Raw genomic sequence first — 16955 nt, forward strand, 5'->3', positions numbered from 1 at the left:
CAAGTTCCCAGTCTAGTTCCAGAAGGAAGTACGAGAGAGACCCTGTGTGGACAAGTTGGATATACAAACCGGAACTCAAGAAAGGTCTAGATACTTGGAATTGCGACTTCATTTGTCAAATAAAAACAGCAATAACCAAAGGGCAACAAAAACAATTAAAGGACAAATACAGAGAAGCTGAAATAAAGAGGTGTTAAATTTAGCCTGCCTTATTTCGTAACTTTGCCTATAACTAAGCTTTTTTGAAAGAAACTGAAGTATTCCCTGTTTAATGGTTCAGTAGCCATAATGGTCTCCCTGTCTTCTACATCTTACTTCTCTTATTCATCTTCTAGTAACAGCCAAAGCATCTACAGCTTATATGATATCTTTCCCGTTTCAAAAATTTACGATGGCTTTCATAGAATGCAGGATAAAGATCAAACTGCTAAGCTCCCATATAAAGCCATCCATAAGAAGATGCCAACCTATTTTTCCAGATTTATTCTTATTATATCACTCTTAGAATTTTCAACATTCTTCATAATACACATTCACATTATTTCCATCTTTGCTCATAGACAATAAAAGCTGCTACATGGTATATTTAATTTTTAAAATTTTATCATCTGTCAGGTTTCAACTCAAATACTACTGCTTTCACAACGACCTTTCCGAACCCAAAATTATGAGGAATTCTGAGGTAGGGAACAGTGTAATTCTGGCTTAACAAAGGTGAAAGTGCCAATGGAAGGACACTGGTCACCATTATTCTGAGACAGCATGTAAAATATTTTCCACCCTCAGTTGAACCCTCAGTGTGCCTTGGAGAATCCATAAATCACTGAAATTGTTTCCCCAATCTGCTCAAGGGCAGACTTCCCATCACGGCCTCTTTATTACTTTCCAGCCAATCTGCTTACTCAAGGAAAAGAAAACAAAATTTGCTGTTCTCAGACTTTGCCATTTTTCTCTCCTGTCTCTCATATTGGTTACATAAATCTAATTTTTTATTTATTTTTATATACTCACACAGAAGTACACTCTTAATGCATTAATCAGACCCTCTAATAAAGGTCTTATAGACCACACCCATAAGTCCAATTCAAGCCTCCAAACCACAGACAAAAGCAGTCATCAAAGCCCAATCTTCTCTCAGACCCATCTTCCCTAAGAGAGGAGAGCCTGCATTGTCCCATGTAAACTAATATCTACTGGTCTTTCAGGTCTCTCAGAGATTAGGACCTTTGTGCTGTTAGAGTTATTTCCTACTATGTAGATATCGACACTTTCGTTCACATATTGTTATCATGCTGGACACAGCCCAGATTGTTTACAGGAGTCTGTTTTGGCAGTAAAAGGTGTTTTTTGGCTTAGTATAATCATCGCCGGGATACCTAAAATGAGCTGTCGAGGATGGTAGTGCAGCTTCTCTGCCAGGCTGCAGGTGTATACACAGTTGTGTTATTCAGGCTGAGAAAGAAGTAATAGAGAATCACTACTAAAAATTAGAGAAAAGATCTAAAGAAAAATGGTGTATAAATATGATTTCCTAACCTTTTTTATTTTTCAATTTGAGCACAGCTTGGAGTTCTGTTGAAAAGAAGAAATGATTATCATCCATTTCCTCACCACCCCTATGTTTATTTTCAGACTCTCATCGCTTTCAACTAAGGGTTTTATAATATGCTCCTAGGTACAACTAAGATCAACCTTCTTCAGAGTTCAGCTAAGATCTCAGACTTGCATCAGAGTATCTTTCTAAAATGTCGATCATGTTATAGAATTCTGCTAAAACAGATTAAGTGTGTTTAAGTTCAGTGTTTGAATTATTTAGTACAGGCTTAACAATGTGACACCTTTTTTCTTCAGCTATATACTCCCCTTCATTTTACAATATATAATTCATACAAATCTAATGTATATTAAAGAGAAGAAACTAGTAGAAAGTGAACGATTAAAGAATAAAGAGAGTAAAGAAAGGAGATGGGGAGTTGATTATCTTATTTATACCCGGAAGCAAGTTTTATCTTAGCTTGGTTATTATTTCTCCATCGAATACCTTTTCCCCATTTTAGAAATCACTGTCTGGAATTTCCCCCTAAATCTAGTCTTTCTCCACCCTAATACACTGCTATACCTTCCATGCATTAGCTCAGGTCAATGACCCAGTAATCATTTTTTACTTTTTTCCTTTACTACATTTCCCTACCCAATTCGTTAGCAAATCCTGATGAGCCTTTCCCCAATATATCTTACAAATCCTTACCCTTATCTTTATTTCCATCTCAAATATCACTACATTAGTCCCAGCCATAAGAATCTCTTATCTACTCTTCTTCAGTAGGCCTAATTTGGTCTTCACGCTTTCATACTTGACCTACTCCTTTCCTGTAGCATTAACTAATTGTCTTAATTTCAAATTACATCAAGTGACTTACTGTCTAAAATCCTGCAATGATTTCTCAACACCTATACTCCTTACCCCCAAGGCCCCTTCTCTCTCTCAGACTCTATTTCTGCAGCCCTCTCCTTAGCTTACTATAGTCATCTTCTCTAGTCTTTTTCAGTTCCTCAAATTTATGAGACTGTTCCTTATCTTTGAAAATGATCTTTCCTCTCCCTGCCTTTCCCAGAGGCTCTTTGTACTGTAGATGTTTTCTACCATTTTTCTTTTGCCTTTTCTTATGCTCTGTGAGGACCGAGAGTCAGAGACTCTGTGCGTCTTGCATAATTTTATAGCCCCAGCCACCCCCACACTATTCTTGTCACATAATTTCCTAAATAATACCTGCCCAACAAAGAAACTGTTGAATCAATGTGATACAAAGCACAATTAGGAGTTTTATTATTGAGAAGAAGGAAAAACAGCTATTTCATTGAGACCAGAGGAAGGAGGAAAGGGGAGATCCACAGAGGTTTGTAGCTTTGGGCAAAGAAGTTACCTAAAGGTTTGATTTTCTCTTTGAACTAGGTGGACAAGTCCCCTGCCTAGAGTTAAGGGGTGTGGAGTTTGAATATAGACATTGAAATTTAAATAACTACTGAAAGAAATGGGAAAGTTACTGAAGGATATCTGGAAGAAATGGCAAATTATTCAGGTGTGTTGGAGACTGTGAGCTTGTAACGACCTCAGCAGAGTTGAGAGATTTTCTGCAGCTCTGTTCAGCAGTGTAGGCTTTGGGGAGATAGAAGCTTCATTGGACCAATGTTTAGAATTTGAAGGGTAGAAGTGAGGAAAGTTGAAAGGGGTTAAAATTTTTTGAAAACAGTGGCAAAAGTGATCAAGCTGAGTAACAGATGTCTTAGATTGAGTATAGAAAGAAATGAAGCCAAACAAGTGCTAATAACTAGTGACAAAATGAGACGTCACAGGAGTGAACTCCATGGTGACTAAGGAGAGCAGCAAACTGTGCTTTAAAGGTTTCAGAGACTTATCTACAGTCACTAGTGAGTAGTTTTTCCCCAAATATTATTCACTTCCTCAGTTTTCCAATAGTAATACATTTTGGAGGTCGTGTGGGAGGTGAGCAACTTAGCATTACGTAGCAGGAGGGTGCCTTCAGAAGGATCTCATCCAAACTTAGTTCAGTTAGTGCTGCAGAAACCGGAGAGGTGTGTGGATAGGCTCTATCAGGAGGATGCATTTTCCATCATGGTTCCACTAGATGGCAGTAAAGGCCACCACTAGAGTCTAGTGTTTGTCACTATAGAACAATCTCTTAAGTGGTCAAAGCAAGGAGGAAAGAAGCAAAGTAATGCTATACTTTCAAAGTTAGAAGAGGAACTGAAAAATGAATAGAACTGTAGCTGCACTCTAGGCAATGTCTCATACTGCTGGTTGGTAGAACCAAAGCGAAAGAAAGACCTTTGCATCTGGCACTTCAATTATATACTGTGCTCTCTTGTCCCATACCTGCAACCCCACCCCTGAATTCTGGATGTCCAGTTAGATATTACATGATATACAAGATTATCATTTCCACTCGGTATAAAAGTGGGTGTTCTCTCAAGAAGAAGGATGAATTTGGTGATTAATGTTTATGGCTGTTTTTCTTCTCAAGTGTATTACCTATTAGCTGACAGAGAAGAGTAATTTGCAGTATCGTATGGGTAAAGGAACTCAAAAGCTGAAGGAATTCAAGAAATCTTTGATGTTTTCCTGCTTCTGTAGTAATCAGCATTGCTAGAGGTTAGTTGCAAATTTTGGCTATTGGGTAAAGAACGAGAGTTCTTGATTAGAGCATTTCATGTCAGAAAATGTGTGTGATTGGAAATGAAGAGTCGGAACCCATCTTTTCCACTGAAAGATGTTTAGATGTCATCCTGAATCTCCTGAAAGTTAGAAAAAAAAATGTTCCATATGTCTGCCTTTACCAACTTTGGGGGAAGACCCACCCCATTCATAAAACCAGAGTTCCCATCAGTTTGAAGAGCGTTCTGCTTGAGGAGACTCCTTCTCCATTGGAGGCAGCTGCTTTTCTTCTGGCACGGAGGGTAGATCGGGTGTTTTCTGTCCACACCTTGCCACGGTGAAGCGACTCATGTGAAGTGCTTCCTCATACCCCGGGAGGGTGTCCAAGGAGGAAGGCAGCTGGCCTAGGGAGCTGTGGGAGTGAGCCACTGCCAGGATTCTCCGAGCCGCAGGGCCAAATACTGACTGCAGGGCTGGTGAGAGCAGAAGGAACAAAGCTAGAGTAAATGTGACATCCTCAGAAATCAGACTTACAACATACTTAATTTCCTTTTACTTTTAACAAGTGTCCAAACTCATTGTCAACTCTCTGCCACAAATGTTATGAAAATCCTGTGAAGCTTGTTTAGAAACCAACTTCACTTTCAGCTAGAAGATCCTGTCTTCTCATTATCGTCAAATACTCTGAATTGTGTTCCCGGATCTCACTACCTTGCCCTTTCCCCTTTACAGATTCAGAGCCCTTATACCAACCCCCTGATACTGCAGACTCTTTAGGAGCATTTACTTCTGTCTTATTTATCTTTTCTCAAAAACGATAGAAGAGAGAGGCAGGAAAGGTGAACATCAACATGCTATAATATCTTCTCTGCAAAATAGAAGTCACAGTGTTTTGCTACCTGCTGTTCTGCCTGGTATTTACTCTCCAATTTTAGGAAAGACTATAATATAAAGAAGGGAACAGAAGAAAACAAAGTGTCTTATGACCATCAAGGGGATATTGGGGCTAATATTCAGCGCATTAAGACTTGGAGAATAAAAGAACTGAAAGTACAAATGAAACATTTCTCTAACTATATTAAAGTTAGAAACTGTAGGTTTATACAAAATCCAAGACATTTTTGAAAAGGAGACATGTTCAGAGCTTAAAATAATTTTATCAAAATAACTATGAACTGAGTAATTTTTCCTACAGAACATTTCCAACACTGTCTCCAATATTTCACTTTCTTCACTCTATCATCAGTCAGACCAATATTTGAGAAAATAGCATCCATGAGAGGCCAGATCACCGTCCCATCAGGTTTTTGGAAATAAAATCACCCTGAGTTTTAGAACCTATAATATTATTCAATCAATGTTTTTATACTGTTATACCATCCTACTCATTCATTTAAACCTGGGTTCACCTCCCATGTGTAATGTCAGTGAACTCACAAGTGATCGTGCTCTGGAGGGTGCTATCATGATCAAAAGCAATGACTGTCACTTCGTAGGGTGGCTGGCCATCGTCTTCCCCATTTCGCCGGCGGCGACTCAGGCAGCAGCGAAAGCACACAGAAGTCAGACCACACAGAAGCAGCAATGCGCCAATTACCACCAGCAACCTGCAAGGAGCCCACGGGGCAGTGAGAGCTCTGTGATCTGCCTTTTATCTCCGACTTTGGCATCATCAACCTTCAATGTCTCCACTTTGATTCTTGTGTGAATATTTTATAGAATAATTAAAAGATTTTAATCCCAAGGCTTTCACTTCACATATGTATGTCCTTGTTTTGTCAGCAAGACTAAGTCAGTTCAGTAGAACAAATAGTAAGAGATTTAATGTGGTTTGGAGGGGCTGCTTTTCACTTTACTGAAGTAATCTCCTCTATGTAGGTAATCTCTAGAGCTGCCCCTGAGAATGTACACAATAATCTGGTGATGTTTGGCCGAGGAGATGATATTGGAATAAGCAATCCTGGCATATTTTCACATAAGGTAGTAATGAGGCAAATAAACTTTACTCCATGAGATGCTAGGTAAATAGGCTAGCCATCTCATACATTTTTTTCTCCTGCTGTCCAATATTTAAAAAATAACAAAACAAAACAAAACAAACCCTGAGAAAAATAAAGCCTCTTTCTTTTAAATGTCTTTCTGGGTGTTATAGCTGAAACTTACCATATATACCAGAGATGTACCCAGTCTGTGGTCAGGCAACTATGAAGAAAGAATAAATTATTTTTGCAATAAAAATATAGTGAATACCTGTTATGATTCCAGAATCAGAACAATGAGTTACAATAAGATGGCATCTAGTTGTAATAAAAGCATCACAGGTTATATTTACTTCAATGTAGCCAGCTGAATCTACTGTGAAATGGGATGCCTTAATTAGTGTTTTATACTGTAAATGGCATTGTATAAATCATTTTGTAAATCATTATAAGAAAGACTAAAGTAGTGATCATGAAAAAGTGTTAATAAAAATGTAACCATGACCATTGTAAATGGTTATGATGACAATTACCAAGAAAGAACTTCCAATGAAAGTTTACAAAGAGTGAGTTTGAAAATGGATGTGAAAGTTAATGTTTGTATATATTTAAATATAAAAAAATTCAGTTATAAGTATGAAAATAATTCAATGAAGTTTGTAATTTATGTATGTTTTTGCAAGTTGTTGCAAAATGAGCCACCAACAAAGCATAAAAATTTCTACCATAAAAAGGGCCCTAAATTTTCACATCCAGAATCAAAACTGATATACATCTGCTGAGTCCAAAAGAAAAGGGGGAAAATAGAGATATCAACTTCATCATGATGAAAGCTAATTAAATATTTCCAATTAACTAGGGCTATTACAAATTTTCTCTACGGGGATAAAAAAATATGGATTACATGGGAGAGTGAGTATGGGCTAAACTTAGGAATGGAGAGAAGCGAAGGAGAATATCTTTGAAGATGAGTACATTTAATAATACTTTCTGATATATTGATCTATTGAAATCTATTGAAATCCACTTCTGTGTCCCTTTTTCGTTTGCACAGTTGTGGAACATACAGTTTGCTTTTTCACTGAACAATGTCTCCCTGGGTTGTCTCACATTCCCTCTTTGTTCAAAGCTCCTTCTAGCTCTACACCATTATGATTTTCTGATTCTGTTAAAAATGCCCCTTCTTATGGTGGTAGGTGTCTAAAACCTCAGAAAGCGTGTGACAAGTAACCAAGGTCATCACCATTTCCCCTGGGTGTAACGTACTTGGCTATTGGGAAACCCTTCCCATGGCTAAATATGTGTTTTCCTTCAGCCTGAGCAAGTCTTTCAAACTGTCTCTGCTTTTTTTTTTTTTTTTAATAGTTTACCTCCACGTAGAATTAATCTCTTCTCTTTTTTACCTTTATATCCTCTGCATCTACATGACTTAATTATGAGAGGTTTTGATTAAGGTACAACTACCTCAAGATGATAGATAAATTTTGTTACAATGAAGTTTCCATTAAATATTAACATACCCTAAAAAATAGAAAATGCTTTTCAGATATGTAGTGATGATGCATCTTTGGAAATCACCCAAATATGTCTGCCTGTGACTAAGATGTTGAATCCAGTCTGTCATGATGAGTCACTGAGAGGCATGGGTAAGTCTCCTGCAAATCTCTAAGATTGCATACATCTAGATTAAGCCTGCTGCTTTGATAGGATGATTGGCTTTGGAAAAAATGCTGTCAGCAGTGTTATGAGTGCTTAGGATGACACAATTATGTGTCTTTATTTTTGAATAACCCGTCTGTCAGATAAGTGGGTTGATGCCCATTTAAGTAGAAATAAGGGAAGTCACAGATATCTGATGACATTTTGACCCTGTTTTGTACATTGATGTTTTTGTCTGTCTCTCCTTCCTCTCCATGTGAACTCTCAGATACTTACTGTTCAGGACTGACACAGTTCTCTTCACATCTTGCCCAGCGAAGCTGTAGGAAGAAAAACAGTCTTAGACAGGGAAATCTTGAATCTACTATGCCCAACAGCTTATCAGTCCTTCCTCATAACAGTACTTTGTTAGATCAGATGGTGAGGGCAGGGTAAATATGAGGACGAGTTCACAGTGTCAGCCATGTTTAGGACTGCCTGTTTTCATCTCTCACATGTCTATTCATTACTGCATTAGAAGTGGGAGAACCTGGAAGGGCACTATCTGGCTTCTTTCTTTCTCCTTCCTTCTCTTCTCTTTCCTCTTCCTCCTCCTCTTCCTTTTCTTTTTCTTTTTTCTTTTTTATTTTGGCAGTGGGTAAGCATCACTGTTTTTGTGAATGAGAGTCAGCATTTATACCAATTTGTTTCTCCTAGAAATTTTCTAATCTGTCCCGCAGGATACTGTTACTGTCTTCCTAATTATTTCCCAGTGAAAACTGAATTCTACCCCACTGCTCTTTGTGTTGTTTTTGTTGGTGACATGAAAGCCTTCACTTTTTAATTTGGTTGACACATCCCACTGCTATTTTTCATTCCCTCAGTACATAAATAACTTACCATACAAGGAAAGAAGGAGTAGGGGAAGTTATATATTGAATAGCTACTATATGGAAGTCAGACTGCTAAAAATTTTTAATATTTCGTAACATTTCATCACAATAACAATGTAGGCGGGTATGTTTAGCTTTATTTTAAATGGTTAAGGGGCTAAGGCATAGGGGTTTAAATAACATAACCAACTGCACACACTTATTGATTTGGCCATAATTCAAATCAAACTCAATTATATATATTGAATTAAAAAAAAAAAAGGAAAACTCTGCTCTAATAAATTCTTGACATTCCTATTAAATCCCTTCAACTCTCAATAAAGAAACATTCCATTCTTTCTTTTACCTTATATTTCAGTTAACTTTCTCCTTCAAAAACTTGTCTGGGTAAACTTTTGTTCTAGAAACTGTTTCTCTCTCACAATAACTTAAAAGACTTGATATTTCAGGAAATCAACAACAAAGACCACAAATATCTTCTAAAAAAAGACAGAGATTTACACTTATTGGGATTTTATGGGGAGGGAACACACGCATACTTCTGATAAATCAGAAAGGATTTTTTTTTTTAAAAGACTAACAGCTGTCCTCTGTGGATAAGATTTGAGAAACTCTGTTTTTGTTTTAATTATACTTGGTCACTAAAGATGACAAAGTGTGTGCAACCTTAACCCAGCCTTGGTACTTTGTTTCATTTTCTTGACTAAAAGCTAGAAATGCCTAAAGCACTCAGCAGATAAAATGCCTCTTTCAGGCCTGTTGCAAAAGTGAAGAGGAGAAAACAGGGAAAGGGACGTTAAGGAAGAGAAAGGGAAACAAAAAAGAAATACAAGAAAACATATGGATTTCAGACATTAATTTAACTGGTATGTAGGAAGCGAAAAAGACAGCCCACTTCCTGCTAGGAGCGGTACAGGAACTTGATACTAGTCAGTTTCTTCACTTGTTCTCCTTTACAGATTTCATAGCTATGTAAACTCTCCCTTGACAATTGTCCAGGATGACCCCAATCCAGTGAACCCTTCCCCACCAAATGAGTTACTCAGGAACTTCTGATTTTTAGTGGGAAGAAAGAAAAGATCCGAAGTATTTTTAAAGAGTTTTCTTTAACTTTTTTCTGATCCAAAAGCACCTATAAACTTCAGAAATAGTGTAAGAGTTGATGTGGGAAACTCTGTTTAGGGGAATTACAGAGCTAGTTTTGATCATTTACTTGGGAATTTGACGGATGGGTGATAGGAGGCTAAAAGAGAACCATATACAAAAGTGGCACTTCTAAATTGCCATAGCTATCCTGCTCGTATCTATGGCTGCCTTCATTCCTGTCCCTCTTTTTACTGAGGTTGTCATTCATCACACCAGCACTATGTAACCCCACAATACTGAGGAAACATTCTAGGTATTCATTTCCCACTCCCGTTTGGTTCTACATACGTCTTTTCCCCTCATTCATTTCCCCCCAGATTCTTTGGAAAGTTGACTTATCTGAGAAGCAAACAAACAAAAGCTTTATTCCTACATTTTCGCAGCTCACCTGGATGAAACACACCAGGGCAAAGGCCAGCACTGTACGGGTTCGCACTCCCATTGGGCTGAACTCCTCCTGCATCTCCGAGATCACACGCTGGATGTCCTTACCTCCTTTTCACACTCCGTGCCATGTCCGATTTCTTGACCTAGAGGACTTAAGGAGAGAAGTTTTCTCAGCAGTAAATCAGTTTTTCCTTTTCTCTCTTTCTTCTTACTCCCCTGGGCTTTTATTTTCTGTAGTCTCTCCCTACTCTTTCACCCTGGCTTCTTTCTCTATTTCTATTTCTAGTTTTAGGGTCTTGACATTTGCTCCCCTTTATCTTCTTTTCTTCTCTTTTATTATTAATTCTTTCTATACATCTTAAAATTTCTCCCACTGCCCCTAGAAGAAGATATTCAAGGAGGACACATCAGTCCTCTGAATTAGGTGTTTTTCTAGGCAACTATAAGAAACTTGACTTTGAGGAGGATCAAAGGTAGATTGCTGGTGACCCAATAAGTACTCTTCTCCATCAGAAAATGAGTAATACTCTTGGTCTTTCACCACAGCACTCCAGGGTGACTGTTGAAGGTTAAAAGTCACTCTGCTAAACTCCATTCACTCCCCCTCCATATGATTAACCCTCCTTGCTCTTTGAAACCCTCCCCTTCACTACGTTGATAATCAACTCTCCTGGTTCTGGGTCATTTATTTCTAATCATTGGAGTAGGACTGAGAGGTTGCTAAATGAACTGGAAATCCATCCCATCCAGGTGTGGAGGTTAAAATCTCTGGATCCTGTCCATGAAATCCCCCTCCAACCTGACTTAAATTTCTATTGAAACAATTGTCAGACAGACATTCTTTTTCTAAACTAGGTTCCAAGTTCTCTCTCTCTCCCTCCCCACCCCATTTTCTCTTTCTCTCAAATAAAATCTAAGGTAAGAGTATAAATTATCATGAACGGAAAGGACATAGAATATTTGTAAAGAAGTATATCTACAAGAACAAATGAATGCTGTATAAATGATTTATATTTAAGTTGATAATCTTTTACTTAATAGAAATTATTTAAAATATTTAAATACAAAGTATTTTATAAGAAAATTAGACAGTTTATAGAGATATATCTTTCTCATAAGAATTGAATAAAACCACCTTTCAGATTTTTTCTAACTCTAAAAGTTTAATTTTATTGAATGATTGTTGAGGGGAACTATTGGGTGGGGTGGATTCTAAGAGCCCTCACACAGTATGACAATGTGATATGAGAATGAAGCATGTAAACTTAATTTTTTTTCTTAGTTACAGAAATCAAATAGTGAGAGAAAAACCAATGGTGATGAGTTGAAACCAATCAGTTCCAAAACAAAATGAGGACTACTTTCTTTTTTTAAATGTAAGGAAGATAGAGTTAGAATGAATAGTGTTTTACAAATTTCAGTGGAAATCTTGGCAAGTTTGTAGGCATTTTACAGGACAAAGAGAGCAGAACTCTAGTCCGAGCTCTCTACTGAATCATTACGTACTTTCTCCAGTCCTTGATTTTGCTATTCATAAAATAAGAGTAGAATGTTCACTTGACCTGCCCTAGATGTTGTTTCATAGAGGAACTACAATCAGAGACATGAAGGCATTTGTTCAGAATATTTCTATTCAGAATGCCAGGTACATGAGTAGCATCAGTAACCTTTCTCTTGTCAGAGAGACAGAAGAGCATCATGGCTAAGAATCCAGCTATATTTTCTGGGATGAAATACTTGCTCTGTCACTTACTAGCTGTGTTATGTTGGACAAGTTATTACATTTCTCTCTTAGTTCAGTTTCATTCCCTATAAAATGGGATAATAAAAACACTGCTTCTTCATATACTTATAGAGATTAAATAAGTGTGTGGAATGTGTAAAATTGTCCTGATATAATAAGCATTTTATGTGTTAAGATAATCATGATTTCCACTCAATTTCATCAATGACCTTCACCTTCATGGATAACTAACATCCTCCATGCTTCTCATATGTATCGTGACCATGATCATGTTCTACCTTTCCTGCTATTCCAAATCTTGAATTGCTCCCTTTGCTAACCAGCCATCTCTTCTTTCAATCACGCTGGACTTCACCTGCTTGAACAGGTTTGCCAATTAACGTGACTGTTTTTTCCTCCCCGTGCACTTTCCTGCCATGTGATTGCCATCAACTTTTTGCCCTCCAGCTTCTTAACAAATTCGAACAAAACAAAATTACGTTAATGACCTCCTTGTTACTTTTCTTGCTTAGAATCACTGTTGCCACTTTTTTTTTTTTTCCTTTCTCATTGACTTATCCCCTGGAGAAATAAAACTTTTTGTTTATCCTAATGAAAGTGATTATGCCTTGTGGCGATTTTATCTCTGAGCTCAGCCCCATGTCAGAGGAGAGAGGATAAAGGTAGGAAGACTGAACAAAGTATTACAATGAAAAGGCTTGTAGCCAAGGTAAAGGGAAACAGTCTCATTACAACCCTACACAATCTCGCAGTTCCATTAAACTTGTGAATTATTAGCTTAGACACAGTTGTTAAGGACTTGGAGTGGAACCAGTGGAGCGCACATGTACACAGGCCTTTTCACCTGTGCTTCGGGGCCTTGTTACACAATAGCTGTAACAAGTGGGACTAAAGAATTACTTATGTCTGGTTCCGTTGTTTATTTTCTTTTTGACCTTGGCCAAGTCAGGTGATCCCCTGTAGAGTCCCTTCCTCTCTGTGCCTCAGTGGAATAGGGGCCAGAACTGTTATCACTCTGAGACATCAAATATGAGTTATAAAGAGCTGAACAGTGAGTTGAACCACAGCCAGGGGTTCAAAAATAGATAATGTGGCAGAAGAAATCACTTTACTAAGAAGTGTCTTTATTGTATGACCAAAGATTGCAGCCTGAGTATTGAGTGGTAACCTCAGAAGCATTGAAGGCCAGTGATAGCGTTAGATATAAGGAAGTTTAATAAAACAGGAGGATAAAGTTTATCATAGGATTATTCGTTTTATGTGCCATGTAACACATTACCACAAATTATATGAGCAACAATGGAAAACAGCATTTATCACCTCACAGTATCTGTGGTTTAGAAGCATGGGCACAGCTTAGCTAGGTTATCACAAGGCTTTCAACAAAGTGTCTGCTAGATTGTGTTCTCATATGCAGGCTCAACTGGGGAGGAACACACTTCTAAGCTCCCTCAGGCAGAATTCATTTCTTTGTGGGAGTCATGCACGCTTGCTCCTTTAAATGCAGCTAGAGAGGAGGGAGAGAAACGTTAGCAAGTTTGGCACTATACCTTATGTAATTATATTTACATAATCACATATATTCTGTCACCTTAGCCACACTCCAAGCCACAAGTCCCACCTACGCTCAAGGGGAGAGGGTAATGCAAGAGCATGAAACCAGAAAGCAGGGATAATGAGAACCACTTAAAGTCTGTCAAGTCTGTCCAGGTATCTGCCATGCAAGGATTATAGAAATTATCCCTCTGGATCTTTAAACACAGGAGAAATCCAAATGTCCATTAATGGATGAATGGACAAACACAATGTAATTTACACATGCAAGGGAAGGAATATGAGCCTTAAAAAGGAAGAAAATTCTGACACATGACTGCAACTTAGATGATCTTTGAAGACATTATGCCAAGTGAAATAAGTCAGATACAACAGGATAAATATTCTTTCACTTACGTGAGGTATCTAGAGTAAAAAATTCATACGGATAGTGAATAAAAAGGTGGTTTCCAAGGGCTGGAAAGAGGAAGAAATGAGGAGTCGTACTAATCAAGGCCCTCCAGGGGAACAGAACCAATAGGATGTATATATACAAAGAAAGAGATTGATCATACGGAATTAGCTCATGGAATTACAGAGGTTGGCAAGTTCAAATGTGAAGAGCAGAGCAGCGGGCTCAAGACCCAGGAAAGCCAGTGATGCGGTTCCAGTCCAGTGGCTGTCTGCTAGAGAATTATTTTATCTGGAGAAATGTCAGTTTTTTTGTTTCATTTAGGCTTTCAAGTGACTGGAGTAGACCCATTCATTTTATGAAGGGAAATCTTCTTTTACGTTAAATATTAATCTCTTCCAAAAATATCCTCAGAGAAACACTCAGAAGAAATGTGTGACTAAACATTTGGACTACCCCATGGCTCAGACAAGTTGACACATAAAATTAACTAACGCAGAACTCATTGTTTAATGAGTATAGCTTCAGTTGGAGATGATGAAAAGGTCCTGGGGACGAATGATGATGATGGTTGCACAACAGTGTGAACATACTTAATTGCTGGAGCCAGCTGGCCTAGGTCGAACAGTACTTGAGATGGGGAGTGAGGATTGAAGAAATCGACAGAGACAAGAGACAGATTCGGGAGGGCTCACAATCAATACTGCAGCAGCCTGGAGTTTGTTTTGCACAGCATATTTATACCCTACTGAGTAGTAAGAAGCAAAACACTTCTAAGTAACAAACAATCACTGAAACTTTGTAGCTATCTTCACATACTCTTTCCCATGGTCAAAGAACATTCAGTTTCTCTCCCCCACACCAGGTGCACCTCCTCCCGAGTCAGCAGACTGCACAGCTGGTCGACTCTGCAAAAACATCCTGCTTTACTGGCAGTTTAATCCTGCCTGAAAACGCCTCCCGACTCTTAATGCCACTGAACTGTATGCCTAAAAATGGCTAAATGGTAAAAATTTTATGTTAAGTTTTACCACAATAAAAAAGAGAGAGGAACCCGTTTGTTTCTGTCAGACCTGAATAGTGAAAGGCAAAAAAGCCTGAGCTGAGGAACCTGACAAATGACCCAAAAGACAGTGACTGATCTAATTTTCAAACTCTCCATGTGGTGGCTCCTCAATACAAAAATATTTAAGGGTAATCTTGGTGCGGGTGTTCCCTACCTCACACTGACTGTACTTTTAAAGTCTTCTATGAAGTAGATAGTCTCTGCCTTGGTGATCTGAACAGTCTCTTACTGAATCCTTTTGAGAGATGTTTATACTGAATTTATAATATCTCAATGTCATCTGTGCCTTTTAGTAACTGGCATAATTGGGAGAACAATGAACTGAGTTCTTGTCTGCATGAGGTTGAAAAGATACATTCAGCAAACTACATAAACGTTTTGGGATGCAGTTCCACTTTCTTAAAAATAGAAGAATTGAGATTTTTTTTGTTGTTAAATTTCCCTGTATTTTAAAAATCCAGCTTATGCTGTCAATGTCTTTATAATTAGGAATCTCAAGTATTAACTGTTTATTCTGCAGAATATTACACAATTTCTATGGTGTGCCAGGGTGGGAGGAAAAAAATGAGCTTTTCTTAATAGAAGGGGATCTATCCTTACTTTTAAAGGATTTGTAATTTAGTTGAAGAGAAGGAATAACATCGATGAAATTGAAAATCAATACAGTACACTGTTAGAGTATATAAAATGAGAAGAGTAAAGAAATCTATGATGTCAAACCTATCTGTTAAAGAGGATTTCTAAATTTTTAAGATTTTTATTTTTAAAGATTTATGACATTGATTAATGAATAAGAGGACTTTTTAAAGAAGAATAATGAATTGTATTGGAAGGGAGTACAAGATTTTCAGAGTTCATCGTGAGGTCCTAAACTGCTTAGTGAGCAGCCTGTGAGTGTTGACTCAAAGGACAATGGATGATGAAGCTTTCTCGGATTTTGTAGGTGAAGTGTGGAGGTGGATATCAGAAGTCTGAGAGACTTAGCTCAATCTTAGACCTTCTCTAAAGAATATAATCCTTTCTGATGCTGTGTACATCTTTGGATGTTTCACTATATAGCCACATATATCCTTGCAAGACATTGCTTTCTAGGATAATCCATAAAGGTTAATAGGCTGTAATGTGCACACACACACACACACACACACACACAAGTCATGTTTATTTCATCAATGAGTGTATTTATATGTCTTATTTTAATATACCAGAATACTAACGAAATATAAAGTAACTGAGTTTCTGTGGGGAAGATAGTGTCCTCTTCATTGTGATAGCATTTCAGTATTTATCGATTCATTATTAAAAACAATTTCATGAGATTTCATTTATGTGAAAGTCACCACGTTGAATTCAAACCAGTCTTGCTTCCTGGCACTCATAGTAAAGGAGAGTGGGATGAGGTTTGAGTGATAAAAGTAGATAACATTGGTTTGTTACAAGCTGATTTTCCTACACATTGAGTTTTGTGTGTGTGTGTGTGTGTGGATGTGAACTGTGTCATAGAGTAAAACTTTAAATGACAAAATAAATATTTTCAATTTGGACTCAGATACTCTGTACAGGGAAAGGGAATATGTAAAAACCTAAGGATGTTTTGAAGGAAATGCTAATTAGGCTGTCAGTATTGATGATTTTTATTAATAGTTTCCTAGATAGTTTATTTACCTATTTTTTTTCCAATGTTCTTTTATGTGTCTCCTTACTTTTACTTTTTTTTTCCCCCTGGCATAATTTAAGTAAAGATATCATATCACTGTTTCCATAAATACTCTGCAAGAAATCTCTAATAGAGAAGGATTTTTTTTTAAAAGTGTATATAACTGTAAGGAGATATTTATTTTATGATTTGGAAGTTGTGAAGGGGAAACAGATAAGAATTCTTTCAATGAATACATATAGGCCTCTGAATGGGGATTCCATGATTGTGACTCAACCATGTATAAAATGAAATTCTTTGACAGGCAATTCAACTGTGCTGATTAC

At 37.5% G+C, this 16955-nt stretch overlaps 1 protein-coding gene across 1 annotated transcript; it reads right to left on the minus strand.

Annotated features, from left to right (window-relative positions):
- Positions 1-91: 91 nt before the first annotated feature.
- On the minus strand, positions 92-10802 carry TMEM52B (transmembrane protein 52B). The gene is made up of 5 exons (XM_016128924.2): positions 10219-10802; positions 8089-8132; positions 6338-6376; positions 5612-5781; positions 92-4647 (listed from the first exon to the last, which is right to left on the minus strand). Exons 1-5 carry the CDS (start codon positions 10291-10293, stop codon positions 4403-4405), a joined length of 573 nt encoding a protein of 190 aa, XP_015984410.1. The 5' UTR covers positions 10294-10802; the 3' UTR covers positions 92-4402.
- Between the last annotated feature and the right edge of the window lie 6153 nt (positions 10803-16955).

This window comes from Rousettus aegyptiacus, unplaced genomic scaffold, assembly GCF_014176215.1.
Source record: "Rousettus aegyptiacus isolate mRouAeg1 unplaced genomic scaffold, mRouAeg1.p scaffold_m13_p_2, whole genome shotgun sequence".
Lineage (NCBI taxonomy): Eukaryota > Metazoa > Chordata > Mammalia > Chiroptera > Pteropodidae > Rousettus > Rousettus aegyptiacus.

Bases quoted from the DNA above. Each gene is read 5' to 3' on its own strand.
- TMEM52B (XM_016128924.2), bottom strand. From the start codon at position 10,293: ATGCAGGAGGAGTTCAGCCCAATGGGAGTGCGAACCCGTACAGTGCTG. The intron at 5,782-6,337 runs GTAAGTTTCAGC...GGCTCCTTGCAG, and splicing joins GTACATCTCTGGTATATATG to GTTGCTGGTGGTAATTGGCG. The intron at 4,648-5,611 runs GTGAGTTCACTG...TGCTCTCACCAG, and splicing joins CCTCCAGAGCACGATCACTT to CCCTGCAGTCAGTATTTGGC.